General features: G+C 39.6%; 1 protein-coding gene across 2 annotated transcripts in view; it reads right to left on the reverse strand.

Moving 5' to 3' along the window:
* Window positions 1-3,927: 3,927 nt before the first annotated feature.
* The window catches only part of LOC109101782 (microtubule-associated serine/threonine-protein kinase 1-like), a 29,207-nt gene continuing 14,881 nt past the window's right edge, over window positions 3,928-18,253 (reverse strand). For both annotated transcript variants that reach the window (XM_042734174.1, XM_042734181.1), the window contains 25 exons: window positions 16,961-17,043; window positions 16,717-16,792; window positions 16,563-16,632; window positions 15,620-15,780; window positions 15,446-15,521; window positions 14,234-14,443; window positions 14,011-14,112; window positions 13,023-13,155; window positions 12,870-12,937; window positions 12,673-12,749; window positions 12,240-12,448; window positions 11,701-11,839; window positions 11,270-11,402; window positions 10,635-10,800; window positions 10,428-10,529; window positions 9,866-9,988; window positions 9,676-9,785; window positions 9,434-9,588; window positions 8,438-8,682; window positions 8,096-8,308; window positions 7,045-7,274; window positions 6,834-6,956; window positions 6,615-6,751; window positions 6,331-6,518; window positions 3,928-5,579 (listed from right to left, as the gene is read on the reverse strand). In XM_042734174.1, coding sequence (XP_042590108.1) covers window positions 4,069-5,579; window positions 6,331-6,518; window positions 6,615-6,751; window positions 6,834-6,956; window positions 7,045-7,274; window positions 8,096-8,308; window positions 8,438-8,682; window positions 9,434-9,588; window positions 9,676-9,785; window positions 9,866-9,988; window positions 10,428-10,529; window positions 10,635-10,800; window positions 11,270-11,402; window positions 11,701-11,839; window positions 12,240-12,448; window positions 12,673-12,749; window positions 12,870-12,937; window positions 13,023-13,155; window positions 14,011-14,112; window positions 14,234-14,443; window positions 15,446-15,521; window positions 15,620-15,780; window positions 16,563-16,632; window positions 16,717-16,792; window positions 16,961-17,043 — 4,840 coding nt within the window. In that variant the 3' untranslated portion in view covers window positions 3,928-4,068. The remainder of the gene's footprint in view (window positions 5,580-6,330; window positions 6,519-6,614; window positions 6,752-6,833; window positions 6,957-7,044; window positions 7,275-8,095; window positions 8,309-8,437; window positions 8,683-9,433; window positions 9,589-9,675; window positions 9,786-9,865; window positions 9,989-10,427; window positions 10,530-10,634; window positions 10,801-11,269; window positions 11,403-11,700; window positions 11,840-12,239; window positions 12,449-12,672; window positions 12,750-12,869; window positions 12,938-13,022; window positions 13,156-14,010; window positions 14,113-14,233; window positions 14,444-15,445; window positions 15,522-15,619; window positions 15,781-16,562; window positions 16,633-16,716; window positions 16,793-16,960; window positions 17,044-18,253) is intronic.

Below are 18,253 nucleotides of genomic sequence, written 5' to 3' on the forward strand. Positions count from 1 at the left end.
CAAATTGTGAATGGATTATGAAACCGAGCAAAGGGCGCTCCCCTTACGGCAAAGTACAGTTGCAGACCGAAAATGACTGAGCTGGCTTATCTAAAACCAGGAAGTAACCGTGCATAAGGTCAATTGGGCTTCATTTAACCAACAGTAATATTACTGTTTTGTTCAGCTGCTCTAAACTCACTGGTTCACAGCTGATGATTGATAGCATCAAGATTGCAGCCCTACTTTAAAGCCTATGTAGACGATCATATTTGAAATTTCGAAATTTTCATATCAGCATGTCACCCAAACAACGCTGATTAATTTTAATGGCAAAAATCACTTTAAAAAAACAGTGTCTGAAATACAGTAACTTACGATTGGGATCCAATAGGGATTCTGATCACCATATGAGGCAGAAATTTGTTATATGCTATGCTAAAGGAAACTTATGCTAACATTCCCATAATCAGCGTATGTAATGCTTATGAAAATACTAGAAACCACTTGAAGGACTTGGACAAATTATTTATGGGTTTCATATATGTTGTCTGTTGTGTCTTCATTGATGATCAACTTCTGCGTCCATATGTCAAAAAATTTCAAATGCTCCATTTAATTCATATTACACCAGGTTTCTGTTTGTAAGCTCCCTCTGTTATTCTGGCTGAAAGGATAACAGTCTCCAACATATTTTTCAAATCAAAAGTAAACCAAAAGTGCAAGACTTCCGGTTCATTAGCCACTGTAGGGAGATAACCAGCAAAATTAAAGTGCAATAAACGGTAAAACTGTTTGTACTACAAACCAGTGTGTTCATAATTAAGATAATACATTCAAATAATATGGTAAGACACACCAGTTAGCAATATCAAGCACGAAAACGAGCCATTTTGTAGAGCTAAAAATAGCTGGAAACGGATGACACCGGAAGCCATTACATTTACAAAAGGCTGCTACCTCCCTTACGGGAAAAATAAGGTTGATAGTGAGAGGGGAGACAGCGCTCAAACATCCTCAAATTATATAATTTCATGGGAAATTAATATAAATTAGTATAAATTAATAAAATTTATATTTTAATGTAAATTCATATATAAATGAGAAAATAATAAATATATTAAAAATGTTTGTTCTTTCCAAAGAAATGTATATTCTATTAAATTACTGTGAGAGAAAAACAGTACACGTCATATTATAAAGACAACATGAATGAAATAATATGGATTTTATGTTGCCATTGTACAAAAAAAATAAAAATAAAAATTCAAATATAATCTGGAAAATATTAGTACGAATTAAAAAACATATTATTCAAAACCAATTCATGCATACAAGCCACAACCACAATACCCATGACATCCTCCACTCAGACCATGAACAACATAAAAACATTATTTACATCACTAGAAAAAATAAGTTTTCATTGTAATTAGATTAGATTAGATTAGATTCAACTTTATTGTCACTGCACATGTAAGGTACAAGGCAACGAAATGCAATTAGTATCTGAATAACTGAGTGTTCATAGTCTAACAGAGCACTGATTAAAAAAAAAAAAGGCAACATATATGTGAATTAATTTTCCCCGTAGTGAATTTCTATCAGTATTTCAATATTAAATCCTTAATTGTTCAGATCTGCTATCATGTGCCTCCAGCCAACAGCTTCCTAATGGTTCATTAATATTCAACATATTATTATTAGCATACTGAACAGAAATGTAATTTCAAAACATTCTAGTAACTATCAAGTTCAGGACATCCTTGGTCTTAAAAGTTACTAGTAACTAAAAATTAAGTAGTTTTAATTTTCTTAACAAGTATAATTAAATGCTAGTCACTACTGGAATAAGTATAGTTTTAATCATAAACTCACAGAAAACACAAAACAGTCGGCTTATTCATTATTACAGCACTTTATTATTGATATTTTTAAAATTGCATTAGTTTTTATAACATTGCCTGAGGTGAGAAATCATAAAAAAATTCAAATAAACAATGATATAAGAAGTGAATGTACAAAAAAATTCACAGGTAAACAGTTTGAGGAAGATTTATGCAAAGCAGCACAGTTTTTAATAATCAAACAGGGCAAAAATCATTCAAATAACATTATAAACAAATAAATAAATACAAAGAGATAAATCAATAAAGTGCATTCTGTAAAACTGCTTGTACTCGTCGCATGAGTAATGGTGTCTAATCTAAACACACTGACACAATCTATCCTACATACACACACACTTCACAGCACAAATCAATCTGAAAACACAATAAAGGCATATACACCATACCCAAATATTATTAAACTTATATAAGACGACACTATCCTCACAAAATGTACTGTGGTGTTACCGTGGTACAATGATGGTACCTGATACATTACATGGATCAAAGATACACCACTGAATCATTAACATATCCATGTATAATCAGGGCAATACCATTGTGTATGTTCCCCCCAAAAAATATTATTGTGGTACTACATCTAAAGATAATACAAAAAATAAAATAAAAATAAAAATAAATTCAGGTTAATATATTTGGGTAAAATGTAAAATCCTCTATTGGCAGAAGACAGTCAAACAAGGATCGGCTGATTTGGAAGAAAATCATTGCATTTTCATGGCACCAAACACTCCTAAGACATTGCTAGATTCACTACACACAGTCTCCAAAGGACGTTCAACCAAACATGAGAGTGACCGTGTGTTTTAAAGTGTAAACAGATTGGATCAGTTCCTCATGTAACATGAAGCCACTTCTAAAACATCGTTTCCTCTCTCGCAGACCACTAGACGTTCACATCTCAACTTACTACGTCATAAATTCCTATAAAAGTTGGACACAATGTAGCAAAAGTGAATTAAAAGCCCTGAATGGAGTCAAAAGAAACACATCTACACATATACCACCTCATACTTCACAAACACTTCTGCATATACTAAAGAATAATTCAGGCTTCGTCAGATTTGTAAGAATTCAAGTGTATAATCCACAGTGCATTTACTGACCTATAATATATATATTCTAACAGGATGGCATCATAGTGACCTATTTTCTTCATAGAGTTCATCTAATAATCTCAATATAATTTCTTAACAATGTCATCCTTGAGGTTTTCCCTTCAGTCTCAGAGTGGCAAATGAAAACTATATGGACTTTCCTTACTCCTTTTTAAAGACATTTAAATTCATCCACATAAAAGTCAACATGAAACGACATCTGCAACCCAATTTACTTCCATAACAGTCTTAATCTATGTTTATGCTTTCAATTATTCTATTTACTAGTTGGTAAAAAGGCTACTAAGTAGCAATTTGACTACAGAATTTAGTCTGGGTGGATCAAATATTACATTTTATGCAAATTAAACGACATTGCAATCCATTAAGAAAGTAAATATGGTGAATTCTGATCTTATGTTGACTTTTGCTGGGCATTTCCAGTGCAAATGTAATTAAGACAACAGAAACAAGCACTTATACATATGGTCCTGTCCTTGTGCAACCATCATTTCCCTTTTCCACCAGTTGAACCCTCCCAAACCTCTAGTTAGGCATTCTATTGCCTCTAGTATAGCGCTACTGTTGGCAGTTTAACAGTATAGCTGAGGTACTGGACCGAGATCGTTTAGATCTATGGTGTCGGTCACTAGGTAAATACTTTAACTACCTCGCGTTTTTAAATCTGCCAAACTGATTAGCTGATATGGTGGTGAATGACAGGTCATGCCCTCTACAGACCGGGCAGGAATGATTGGATGTGCAGTGTTCACTAGCATTAGGTCTTTGTTTCATTTTTCATCCCACTTTTTTTGACTTTTCTATTAATGATATACATGTAACATGCATCTAGAGAGACGTACTGGTTTGTTCTACATCCACATGATGGTGCATATATTTTTTACAGCGTATGCACAAACAAACATATTTGACAACGGCCATTCTGAAGCACCTTTACTTTATTTTTTGTGTGTTATATCTTGGTTTGATGGCTTTAGAGTCTTTTGAACAGTCTACATTTGGACAAATACTGGGAACGCATCCTATTTAAAGTTCCAAACTGAATTTTCCCATTAAGAATATTACGATTGCTTGGAAGAGCTTTTTGATGCCTTTTCAGGCTTTGACAATCCAGGGCCGGGCCACGTTCCAGTTAATCCACGGCGACTCCCAGATGAGGCCTCAGACTTTCCCAACGTGGCGGCTCGTTTGTCTTCGTTGACTTTGGTGCTGTCCTTGGCCTTGCCGCCATCCTGAGAGCCCAACTTCATTGGCCCGAGTACAGTTTTAGCCACACTGGTGAGCTGCGTCACGAAGCTGGACCTGCTTGCGCAAGGCGATCGGGTAGTTGGAGACGGAGAGGCTGGGGACTCTTCGGCTGCTTCCAGGTGACATCTTTCCTCTTGAGGTCCTCTGGTTGACCACGATGGGGTTTGAACCCATTCTTCAATGGTTTTGGACTGGGCAGGAACTACTTCTGAGACTTTTGGTGCACCAACAGAACTAGGTACAGTCCCTGCAATGTTTAGAGGTCCTTTACCTGACTTGCTTGCCTCTGGAGCAATTGTCTGCGCAGTTTTCTCATTCACTGGGATCTTACCCATGTCTTTTCCATTTTCCAGCCCTTTAGGACCATCAGTTTGAAGGCTATGGGGTTTGAGTTCCTGTGTTCCAGAGTTCTGGACAACTGGCATCTGCTCCCGGATCTTGGGGTCAGAGACGATTGCATTAAGAGTTCTGCTCTTACCCACATCCCTGGCTGCTTCCTTCCCTGTCGAGACAACTGAGATGTGAGAAGACTCAGACTTGGAGGCCACTTTCTCCATCTGAGGTGGCTCGCCAGTCTGGGTTGATTTAGGATCCAAGGTGGGTGCTACTGGTTGGGTTTTCGACGCAGTCCTTAAAACGACTTCACTTAAGTTGGGCTGCCTTGCTTTCTCCTCGGACTCTTGTCCCGCCAATGAGTCCTGCCTCCCAAGCTGCCTCACCGGACTCATCGTGAGCTGGGCGGGCGTGTGTGTTGGCGTCTGGTCGGGTGGAGAGGGCAGAGCCCCAGGCATGTTCTCACCCTCAATCTCCATCAGGCTCTGGAGGGCATGTTCACAATGGAATGACTCCCGGCGGTATTCGGCATGCACAACTTCCAAACCATGCTTCCTCATGGACACGCAAAGCCCTCCTTTTCTGTCCGAGCCCACCGAAGACGAGGAGGATGGAAATGAAGGTGAAGGGGGTGGGCCAAGCTTCTCTGCCGACTGCACCCGTTGAAGGAGAGGCGAACGGGGTGGTTCTGCGCTCTTTGGCCGGGGGCGTGTGATTGGAGGAGAGGCGTGAAGCTTGGCGGGGAAGGCCTGTGTGGTGTTGGAGCTGCCGACGGTGTGTCCGGCGATGGGTGGCGGGGAAGACGAAGTAGGGGATGGCGTATGAGCCAGCGGGGACAGAGGAATGTTCCCGGCAGATTTGCAGCGAGCAGAACGGTACTGCCTGTGAAGTTTGGGTGAGAGACCATAAAGAGAGCTTGGCCGCATGTGCTGAGATGTTGCAGGCAAGTTTGGCGTGCTGGGTGCTGGAGAACTGCTCTGAGACGACGTGCCTGAAAGGACAAGGACAGAACAGCTCAGAACCTCAAAGAAACTTGAAAAGGGCACACAATCAGTCAAAACACCCAGCACTGACTGAAGCCAAATATCAAAGGCTAATTTAGTTAATTTCAATGCAAGTTAAAAGGAAAGAAGCACCATGTGTTACAGAAATATCATCTTCAGTAGGTCAGATACATACTATGAGGCAGCAAGTTTGAATTTAAACTCAATTTTGTATGACAAAATTATCCTTTTCTTCTCTAGGAAGGAGTTATTTTGTGACAAGACATTTGTGCATGTTTAATGCTATTTAAATTGTTTGTCTACTCAAATCATACTCTTGTGTGTTATCTCATGTTGCATGTATATGAACACAGACGCTTCTAGCCACAAACTTGATCTTTGGAGACATTGGATTCTGCAAAAGGCACATGAGTGATATTCATGTATGCTTTGCTTTCTCTGCACTGTTACAAAAAAACAGTAACTCTATCGCCACCTTGAGTACTGTTGCTGTCACTGTAATGCACTGTAATGCATGTCAAGTATATAAAACAAGACTACACACTTGTAATTTGTTGCATCTGAATTTGCATACTTAAATGTATTAAAATAAAAAATAAATGAATAATACATATAATAAATAACAAAATGTATATACATAATAAAAACTACTTGTTCAAACTAAAAGTATAAACAACACCACAGATTCGGCCAGTGAGATCTGTAATATAATCATAAAGCAGTGGGAGGAGCTCTAACCGAGGAAGACGGAGTCTGGAGGAGAGCGGTACGTCTGCGTGGGAGAGCGAGGTGACAGGTTGTGTGTCGGCGATCCAGGTAGACTGTCTCCAGACGACAGCGAGCGATTCAGAGAGGACAGACTACGACTGGTGTGAAGCAGGTTGGACTGTTTTGTGATCTTACGAAAGAGAGAGCTGTGCTTCTTACTGCAGACAGACAGAGAAAGAGGGGCAAATCGAGTAAAGCAATTACTGTATATAAATATGGTGTACATTTATGTAAAAATATTTGCTCTTTCTGACCTCTCTTGTACATCTTTTGCGGATGACTTCTTGTTGCGTCTGGCCATCTTGGCTTTGTAGCTCAGCTTCCTGGCTGGTCCGATCTTTATGGACGTGTTTTCAAATGGAGTGGTTGTCACTGTCACTTTGCTTCCGCTCTGAAAATTTTATGTGCCATGTTAAATTTATTGATTAATATCTCTGTAAAGTAACTATCAGGTGTGTTTGTGATGCCCATACCTTCAGAATGAGCTCCACCACCTCTGTGTGCACCAATCCATGCACAGACTCTCCGTTCACATGGGTGATGAGGTCACCAGCACAAAGCCCCGCCTCCTGGGCCGGCCCACCAGACTCTACATGCTGTGTTTGGACAAAAGCAATGTCAATCATTGCATGCAACACATTCTTTAGCTATAAATGAGAAGAATGTTCCAGAATGTGTCCGTACCCAGACCATGTGATGCACGCTGTAGATGTTACTGTCGCCCATGTAGACTCTGATGGCACGCAAGGTGAAGCCATACTTCTTTCCAGAGCGATGGATGGTGATCGGTGAGCACAGGACATTGACTGTAGGTGAGTAGTCACGACTCGGAGACGAGTCACGAGACGAGGGATTGGAGGAGATGGAGAGAGGAGACATGGGACTGGCGAGTGGTGACGTACCATGCTGCTCAACTATGAAACCAAACATCATAACATTACAAAAGCCATGTCAACGCCATGTATATTGACATGCTTGATAATGCTTGGCTAGAAATAGTTATTCAATTAATGTACAAAGGTGTAACGTTGCAAGTATTTTATTTTTTTTTTCGATTTTGTAGGTTGTTGACATTTCTTATCTAAAAAACACTTATTCATTAAATAAAAAGCAGGGAAAAATTGTTTCATATACATTTTTTTGCACAAAATTTGTGATTGGAGCAGTTTACACAAGAATGGTTTTACGAATTATTTACACATAAATCTGCATGTTTCATAAATGAGACCCACAAAAAGGCTCATTATTAATATATATATATATATATATATATATATATATATATTATTATATATATATATATATATATATATATATTTAAACATTAAACACAACATAAATTATGATTTTTTTTTAGAATGTTTACACAAATAATACAAACACCAAAAAAGAAAACTTGCATTTATTACAATCAAAATATTTTATTCATATTTTATTGCTTGTTGACATTTATAATGTTTGTACACTGAAGCGTATGAAAAGTAGTGTTGCGATTTTGTGGGTTGTTGACATTTTAAAACTTTTTTACATTTTATTTTGTATTTGTATTAATTATTAATCATTATTAATGTATTTTTATTATTATACATAAAAGCATGACATCAAAAAGGCTAAAAATCAAAAAGAAAATAGTACAATTATTTTAATGTTGAAGCGCTATGATTTTATTGGTTGTTGTTAATTATTATAATAATAATAATAATAATAATAATGAAATAATTGTCTGTGGTCTCACCTGCAGGTATGATGACAGAGAGGGCCGTGGTGGAGGCCGACTTTATGACTTTGGTTCCTGAGCGAGTTGCGGTACGTTTCTCACTGTCGGTCGGAATCTGATGATGTCGCGCTCTTCGTAAGACGAGGTCACTTCCGACGCGAGGCCCAAACGAGTCTGGTATGAGTAGAGGAGCCGTGGCAGCGGAGGCATCGGCAGGCCGCAGGAGTTTATCTGAGAAACAGGAAGTTCATTTGAATGTGAGACAAAACTCTGTGGTACTTTGAGTGATTGACACCCAGGAGCACAACAGTAGAACGTATGAAATGATGTTCTTTATTTTTAATTACAAAACGAAATCACCTCCAGGATGTCCCACTGATGCCGTAACGCTGGACTCCACGAGTCCAGAGCCGATGGGCACACTGGCGCCCTCTAGTGACAAGCCCCTGGTTTTGATGGGTGTTTTGCGCGTGCGCACATCACCGTCTCCCTCTAGTGGAGAAGCGAAGCGGTGCGTGTCCATCAGCGCTGAGAAACGCCGGCGTGCGCCGGGAGGACTGGAGTCTGATTCAGTGAAGGATGACTCTGAACATGACAAACGCTTCCTAAAGAGACAGCCAGACAAACAGAAGGGTTTACTGAAGATTATGTGTCTCTATAATCAGAATTAGATTATTATATTTTCTCGAGACATTGTAAGGTGCTAGAAAGGGTGCTTCCTGGGGTGTTTTTAGTGTATGCTATGCAGTTGTTAGACAGTCCTGGGTGATTTTAACCATTTCTAGGTTGTTTCTAAAGTGTTGCTGTGGCATTGCTAGGTGGTTGCTAGGGTGTTTTTAGTATATGCAGATGGTAGGCAGTTCTGAGTGGTTTTAAATGTGCTACTATGTGGTTGCTAGGTGTTTTCTAAACTGTTCCGCGAGGTTGCTAGGGTGCTGATAGGTGGTTGCAAGGATGTTTTTTGTGCATGCTTTTCAGTTGTTAGACAGTCCTGTGTGGTTTTAAATGTGCTGGTTGCTAGGTGTTTTCTAAGCTGTTCTGAGAGGTTGCTAGGGAGCTGATAGGTGGTTGCTAGGATGTTTTTTGTGCATGATTTGCAGTTGTTAGGCATTTCTAAGTGGTTAGAAATGTGCTATTCGTGGCTGCTTGGTGAAAGTTCTGAAAGAGCTGCTAGGGAGTAGTTTTAAATGTGATACTATGTGTTTTTTTAAGGTTTTCTGTGTGGTTGCTAGGCCACTTTTAGTGCATGTAGTGCAGTTAGGCAGTACTTGGTGGGTTTAAATGTGCTACTATGTTGTTGTTAGGTGGTTTCTAGGCTACTCTGGGAGGTTATGTTGTTGCGTCTGTCTTTCTTACATCTCAGGGGATCCGGTTCTCCAGGTCTTGTCTCGGAGGGTGAGGCTGCCTAGACTTTCTCTCTTACTGCGATCGTCTCTGTGAGCTTTGGGCTCTCGGCGGGTCACCACAGGTTTGTGCTCCAGCTGGGACAGATGCTCCATGCTGCTGTACACCTGTGATTCAGATGCACTAGACATTACCCATAATCCTCGGGATTGTGTAAACCGCAGAATCATTTTCATGAGACAGAGAGGTCTAACCTTGCTGAAGCGTGGAGAGCAAGAGGAGAAGTGGTGAATCTCCACTGGCTCATCGTCATTGGTGTCGTCCTCATCGTATGAGTGAACGTGATGATATCGCTCTGATCGTGCTAAAAAACATGGATGAGTTACTCACTAATGCACACTAACAGACGACAGCACAAACACACACTATCTGTCCGTCACTCACTGTCGAAGTAGCTGGTGTCCTCCTCCGACTCCAGATGAGGGATGAACTCGGCTTTCTGTCGGAGCAAACTGCTCCAGTCCAGATCACAGAAGAACGAATGCTGCTTCACCTCGAACGCTCCACCTGTGCACAAACACATGACTTCAATCAGCCCGTGCAGAATGCTTGGCTCTACTAAAATAATAAACTATGTGAGGTGACGACAGCAATATGATAAAAGACAATTAATGTTACTTAGGTATTCTGGGTAGTCAGACCTCGAGTCCCTCCTTCTGTGTAAGTCTATGGGACATTTTCACCTGTTATACTGTCCAAGAATGAGCCGAAGTTCAAAAAGTAGGGTTTGAGTTTTGAGCATTTTAGCCATTTTTCAGCCAAGAAATGTGCTTTTTTTTAAGTAGCATTTTTTTTAGATATGCTACAAATGCTTCAAACATGGTTCATAAAAACAGATTAGATGCTTTATAGTACAGCTCTAATCTAAGGCAACAGCTCTAACATTTAGATTACATCGATGTCTTTACTGACAGCTGGTAACGTGACTGCGTGTGTGTGACGTCACCTGTGCCCAGTCTGAGCAGCGGGTTGGTCTGCAGGAGAGATGAGATCAGGTGCTGTGCATCAGCGGGTAAGGCGTCATCATCATCAGGCCACACAATGTCATCTACACACATGCATATTTGACATTGTGTACATCTTTCTTATTTGGATTCATGAGAAAGTTTCACTGTGTGAAATATCTGCTGTTTTATTGTAGGTGTGTCTTTACCTGTGATCACCTGACCAAACAACTCCTCCGGTGTGTCGCCGAAGAACGGCACGCAGCCCACCAGAAACTCGTAGAGGATGATGCCCATGGCCCACCAGTCCACTGGCTTGCCGTAACCCTGCCGCAGGATCACCTCCGGGGCGATGTACTCTGGGGTGCCGCAAACCTGGGGTCAAAGGTCAAAGAACGACAGTCAAGCCTCTTAACATGACTCCATCAGTGACACTTCATCACCTTGAATTATAAATTGTGCTACATTTTTGTTACATATTTGTTATGTTATGTCGGAATAGTTTTCAGCGTGTTGCTATGCGGTTGCTGAGGCGGTCAAAATAGTTTTCAGTGCATTGCTGTGCAGTTGCTGAGATGATTGGAAAAGTTCTTAGCACGTTGCTATGCAGTTATAGGTGTTTGGGATAGTTTTCAGCGTGGTGTTGTTTGGAATCATTTTTAGAATGTTGCTTTGCAGTTGCTAAGGTGTTGCTTATTAACACTTCATCAGTGATGTGTTAATTACATATGTTATGATAAAAACAACTAAATTAAATAGGCACACAAAGAAATTAAACTGGAGTTTTGTGGCTTTTAGACCATGGCTATGTACGATATAGAATATTGTAAGTATTCTCTGGTACCTGTTTATCCAGGAACTCCCTGGTGTCCTTCTCGATGTGTCCCTCGTACAGGTTTGTGGTGAGACTCATGAGACCCATTTTAGACAAACCGAAATCAGTGAGTTTAATGTGACCCATTGACGTGATCAGCAGACTGACGGAGAGAGAGAGATACAGACAGACGGAGATGATGTGAGACGGTCTCTACAGTAACACACACTCAAGCTGAGTGGCACTTCTGACATGTGTTTAATTATATAACACAATCTGTCCGAATTAAATGATATCATTAATCTCACACAGGAATTGCTGTATGTCATTGCACAACAGATGGCAAATGAATCCAAGCAATCATTTAATTGAATGCACATGGTCATTTAGTGAATGACATGCTTCCTGCCATCATCATTAAATATCATTCAGAAATATTTTAAATGTTATTGCCATATTACTTGTCCGGTTTGAGATCTCTGTGCACGATTCCATAGTTGTGGATGTATTCGAGTGCCAGCACGGTTTCAGCAAAGTACATGCGTGTCATTTCCACAGGCAACGCACCAATATTCTTCAGCAGTGTCGCGCAGTCGCCTCCTGAAACAAAACACACAGACGAGGTCTCATTTGTTTCTCATATGACAACCTCATTTGAAGTCTTCTGCTTCTCAGATGTTTCTCTTGAGAAAAAGACTCCTCAAGAGTTTCAGAAGCGATCTCAAACTGTGCTCAGATTTGCTCGAGATCCCCAACACGAACTCAAACTCAAACTTTTCTCATCAAATAATCTGAGCTGCTTTCCACATTCATTTTACAGCCCTAGACCAGGGCTGGGCAACTTCGGTCCTAGAGTGCCACTGTCCTGCAGAAGTTAAACCCTAGTCAAACACACCTGCCTCCAGGACCGAAGTCGCCCAGCCTTAAATAAAACACACCTGAGACCTCAATAAAGTCAATACAGCTTTAAAAGAGCAATAAAAGTGTGTGCGTGTCTCACCCTCCACGTACTCCATGACCATACACAGGTGTCGTCTAGTCTCGAAGGAGCAGAACATGCTGACCACGAATGGGTTCTCAGCGAAGGTCAGGATGTCTCGCTCCACAAATGCCTGCTGGACCTGGTTCCTCAGAATCAGGTTCTGTTTGTTGATTTTCTTCATAGCGAAGCGCTGTCGCGTCTCCAGATGGCGGACCAGATACACCGCGCTAAAAACACAGCAACTTCTGTCAGTGTCTCAACTTCTCTGAGTGTGTTTGGTTATTTAGTAGATGTGTTTGTATCCACAGTGACGTTAAAGACATTTATAACGTTACAATAGCTTTCAGTTACAAATAAATCCTGTTCTATTAAACTTTCTATCCTCATCTAGATATAGAAGCAAACGTGTGTGTGTGTGTGTGTGTGTGTGTGTGTGTGTGTGCTGGTTTACCCATAGGCTCCATTGCTGATCAGTTTGATAGTCTGGAAATCTGCCTCTCCAGGTGGCTTCATGGGTTTCATTTTTCCCTGGAAGAGAGAAAAATCCACTCAGCTCTCGCACAGGATGTCATTATCATCTTGTACCAGATGCTTTACTGACAAGCAATCATTTTCAGATTTCCCGGGGCTGTGTGTGTGTGTTCAGACCTCTGCGGAGTCGTCTGTCTCCGGTGTGACGGGCCCCTCGCTGTCGTAATGCTCTCGACTGACCATCTCTGAAACACAGACGTGTCAGTCGGTCAATGATCAGCTGTACTGGGATCAGTGCTGTGTGATTGTAGTGTGACTGTGGTCTCTCACCCTCCAGAGGGTCTCTGGTCAGACCCAGCTGACTGATGATGTATCGCGGGATGTCGGTCTTCATCAGGTGTCCTTCTTTAGCGTGATCTTCAGCCGCCTCCAGCAGATGATAGAACTCTTCAGGGTTAAACTCCTGCACAACGTGTCAGAGCAAAATCTGTTAGTGTTGCTATTCAGTTGCTGAGGCTTTTTTGTTTTTTTAGAATGTTGCTATGTGGTCACTGAGGTGTTTGGAATAGTGTTCGATGTGTTGCTATGCAGTTGCTAAGGCATTTGGTTTAGGTTTTAGAATGTTGCTTTGCAGTTACTAAGGAGTTTAGAACAGATTCCAGTGTTGCTATGTGGTTTCTGAAGTGTTAGGAATAGTTTTTCTATTTTGCAGCTAGTTTTTATTGCGTTACTATGAGGTTGCTAGGGTGTTTGGAATAGTTTTCTGCATGTTGCCACATGCTCTTTCGCTCTGAAACAAGTCATAAATGCAATGCAAGTTGAGTTGGATACAGGGTGCAGGTGGCATTATTGTTTGGTTGAGGATCAGCTCTGGGGTTCAGTTTCTGTGACAATCCAAAAATAAAGCTGAATTAAACTGAACATTTGTAATTTGCAGGGGTACATGAGCACACTCTCCAGAGCTCTACTAGAAGCTCATTTTGGGGGCATCTCTGATCTCTGTTTAACGGGGATAATGAACGCTTCATGTGGTTTAATCCTGGAGCAGCACAGAAACATTTCCAAATGAGTTTTTCAGGCAGTGAATCACAGAAGGTCAATGATAACAGCAGCACGCTCACAGCTCCCAATCTAAATGCTAATGCAGCCACAGGTTCAACTCGCTCTCTCTCCTTTGTGTGTTTTGCAGTGCTTCTTGTTTAAAACACTCTTCTGAAGTTGAAAATTGGAAAGCATCAGCCTCGTGTTGCTGGTGTCCAGAGGGGTTTGGAGCATCATGTTATCTGATAAATGAATTATATTTTTCTCATTTTCTCACCAAGCACTCCAAAAGTCGAGCAGGTCGAGAGATGATGAAGAGGAGTTTCTTCACCAACTCAGTGACGAAGGTCAACTCTGAACTCTCTGACCGCTTATAAGCCTGAGAGACACAGACAGAGAGAAACAAGCGAAACAATATGTCATTATTTCTTCACTTCTTTCGTCAAGATACCATCCTTGGCAGGTTTCATGAGATCTCAAGTGTGATGTGATGAACTCACATCGTCCAGAAGTTTCTCCAGGTTCTCCTGCAGCTCAAAGAAGTAGACGGACGTGATGAGACCCTCCTTAGATTTGGTCAGGCAGTCTCTGGACAGCTCGATGATCTGGTGGTGAATGAAGCTCAGGACTCCGTCGGCCAGCGGCAGAACGCTCTCGGGACAATTCGAGTGGATGAAATCACACAACCTGCCCTCCATCTGCGCCGTGGCCTGACAGGAACAAATACAGAGACTATTCATGAAGATAAACCTAAAGATACATATTCTAGAAATAATAGTAAGAATAATAATGAGTATTTTATAACAACTAATAAAAACTATTATTATTATTATTATTATTATTATTATAACTATTATTCTTATTAATATTATAACTATTATAAAGCATTTTGTAATAAAGAAATATTCTACAATTAGTAGTAGTATTAGTAGCAGTGTTTTTAGATTATTTCTAGGTAGTAATATAAGAAGAAGAAGAAAATTAGCATTTTAGATGTTCTAGAAATGTAATATAAATAAATAATTATTCTAGACGTTATTAATTATTATTATTATTTCTGGATTATTTATTTATTACAAAATTCTTATGAATAATAATAAGTATATATTAAAATGTACTTTAAAATGTTAAATATATACCCATTTAATGTTCAATATATAGTTGTGTAAAGCAAGACTATAAAGGATGTTTTCGCTCTGATCACAGAAATGTGTTTGTCTTACAGCAAACTGAGAGACAGACACCAGTGAGAGCCTCTGTGTGTCTGTGCAAAAATCAGTATAGTCTCCCACAAGATGGCTAATGTTAAAAAAAAGAGCTCCACGTGACGAGGTCAGCAGTCCAACGCACTCACAGCAAAGCATTACTGCTCAGATGTTGCTGATTTACAGTACAATAAGTAAACTTACAGTAACTTAGCAGTAGCTAGGATTAATAAATGCAATATAAGTATTGCTCATGTTAAGCAATACAGCAAACTAATGTTAACAAATGAAACCTCATTGCAAAGTGTTGCCAAAGACAATTATAATATTTAGAAATTGTAATATTAATATGAATATGTGCTTATATGAATGTAATTCTAGCTTCTGTTCAGCATGTTTGTGTGCTCACAGAACTTCAGAGAAGACACTGGTGAAGGTGGAGAGGTGTGAGACAGGTGTGTGTGTGTGTGTGTGTGTGTGTGTGTGTGTGTGTGTGTGCTGTGTTACCTTAGGGAAACGCTCCCTGTAAACATGATTCATCATGATGATCTCATTGTCGTAGCAGGAGTGAGAGCGACCCGGACTGAACACATGACACAGAGACAGAGAGAGAGTGTTAAACACTACTGCAACACACACACACCTGAGCACGAGTGTGTGTGTGTGTGTGTGTTGGCAGACCTCAGGCTGCGTGAGCGGGGTCTTATGTGGGGTGAACAGCGCCCCCCGTCATCATCTGTGATGCTCTCTGTGCTGCCGAAGTGTTTGGACAGGAAGTGCAGCTCGTCCATGGTGGGCTGAGACGGCAGCTGGTGCAGACGCTCCTGAGACGAGCTGGAGGACTGCAGATAAACACACAGACTCACATCTCAATAAACTCTGACAGAAGGAAGGCATGAGCAGGCTGTAAACTATCAGGAAGCGTCAGCTCCGGTCCCTAGTGAGCCGCCTACATAGACAGCATTTTAAGGGAACATAGATACAGTCCTGACATGATGACTGCTTTAAACAGCAATCAGAAAATCAATGCTTATTTAATAATTACAGAGAAAAAAACATCAGAAAAAAATGCATAAAAATATACGTTCTTTGACTATTACCATAACATATATTTATTTATTAAAAAAATAATTATATATATATATATATATATATATATATATATATATATATATATATTTTTTTTTTTTTTTTTTTTTTTTTTGGAAAACAAAAAATATATATATCAGATGTGAATTAAATGCAGGTAAAAATCAAATCATTGATTTTCATATCAAATCATATCACATAATACAATATGAAATAATATAAGAAATATTATTTGTTTCTAGACTATTTATGACATAACACTTTTTTATATAAATAGTCAAAACCACACAACAAAATGACTAAATTAACTGAAATTTAAAAATAAAAACGGAAACTATAAAAATATAAACTCATTTAAAATATTAATAAAAACTATAATAGCATATAAAAAAGTACTAAACTAACACTGTCTCTGACTGTACAGTGAAGACAGTCTTCAGCTGTGTTTGCTGCTCATAAACCATCACGAATGACCTGCAGCTGAAACACTGGAGTCCACCTGAAGCGCGTGTGGTTACATGAGAAACTCACGCACCGTTGAGCTGGGAGTGTTTGTTCCATAACCAGAAGACGGAAGAGACGCCAGCGACCATCGACGCCCATCCCTACAGAGACAAGGAGTACAGACGCTGCAGAAGTGTTGATGCTACGCTTTTATTCCCAAGTGTGTGTGTGTGTGTTTGTTTTACCGTCTTGAGAAAGCGAAGGAGAAATGTGCCGGAGTGCTGGGCGAGAAGTTTCGAGGGCTGTCCAGAGGACTACTTCCTGTGTGAACAGGAACAACAAATGAAGCTCAATTAAGAACAAAACTCAATCATGTAAGAAAAGCGTATCAGTTGGTCTGTAAGCAGAATATGCATCAGCAAACACATCAGCGTCTGTAAAAGTGTTTCCAGGGCGACTGGTTTTCCAGAAGGGGGCGTGGTCACTTACCGATGTGCCCCGGTAATGGTGAATGTGGGCGGGGCAGAGTCGGGGAGGTGGTCAGAATCAAACTCTTCCGGTTACTGCGGCAACTGCAAACACACACAGAGAATTCAATGGTTTAATTCAATTAATAAAACATTTAAAGAGTATCAAATGGGAGACAATCAGAGGAAATAAAGAAACAGCTACAGATCAGCACAATTAATACACCATCGTTAAACATTTATGAATTAAATACATTTTAATTTAATGCATAATTTCATTTAAATAAATAAATAACAAGAAAATGAAATAAATACAAATAAAAACAAAAAATAAATAAAAGAGAGTAAATAAAAACAGAACAAAAAAATAACATTTAAAAACAAGAAAAGAAACTTTAAAATGTATAAATAAATAAAAAAGAAAAAAGAAAGAAACCTTAAAAAATAAAGTAAATAAAATACAATACAATTTTTTTAAAGAGAAAAGAATAAAAGAGAGAAAGAAACTTAAAAATAAATAAACTAATTAATTTTAAAGAGCACCTATCATGGAATTTTGAAATTTACCTTTCATGTAGTGTGTAACATAGATCTAAGTGAACAAAAACATCCTGCAAAGTTTGAAATATGACAGTGCACCGTATATAAAGTTATTGTCTTTCAAAAGTAAGAGTCGACTCTGAGTCATTTTTATGAATCGTTAGAAGACCGAAGCTTTTTCTCTGACTAGATGACGTCAACTTGTCAAGTTATTTGAATACGATACGCCCACTTATTGCGCTCCAAGATGCCAGTGAAAACTAGAAAACATCATGGCGACGAGACGTTGTGTTCTGAAGTGCGACTCAAAAGCAAACTTTTTTCATCTGCCCAAGGATGAGCATTTGAAGACTAAGTGGCTACAATATATACAACTGTACCACAGAAGTATAGTCCGAGCCTTGTGCTTTGTTCACGCCATTTTGAAGACGATTGCTTTACCAACTTAAATGCAATCAAACTTGGATTCGCGAGCCGGCTGATATTGAAGGAAGGTTCAGTTCCAAGTGTATTTGCATCAGCTTCCTCCTCCGTATCATAACCTGTAAGTGTTATTAATAATTGTTGCTTTTACGTTTTATGTAGCATGCTTAATAATTGTTTGGTTTGTTGTGTAAGCACCGTTTAGCTTCTAGGTCTTCAATGACAACTGTATTGAGATATGTGAATTGTTTGTCGTTGTGTTGTCTGATCAGTATTTTAAAGTTGCAAATTGTTTCTGTGTAGTTGTAGCCCCGGTTAAATAACTATTACTATGTTAATGTTTTATATATGC

Source organism: Cyprinus carpio, chromosome A3 (assembly GCF_018340385.1).
Source record: "Cyprinus carpio isolate SPL01 chromosome A3, ASM1834038v1, whole genome shotgun sequence".
NCBI lineage: Eukaryota > Metazoa > Chordata > Actinopteri > Cypriniformes > Cyprinidae > Cyprinus > Cyprinus carpio.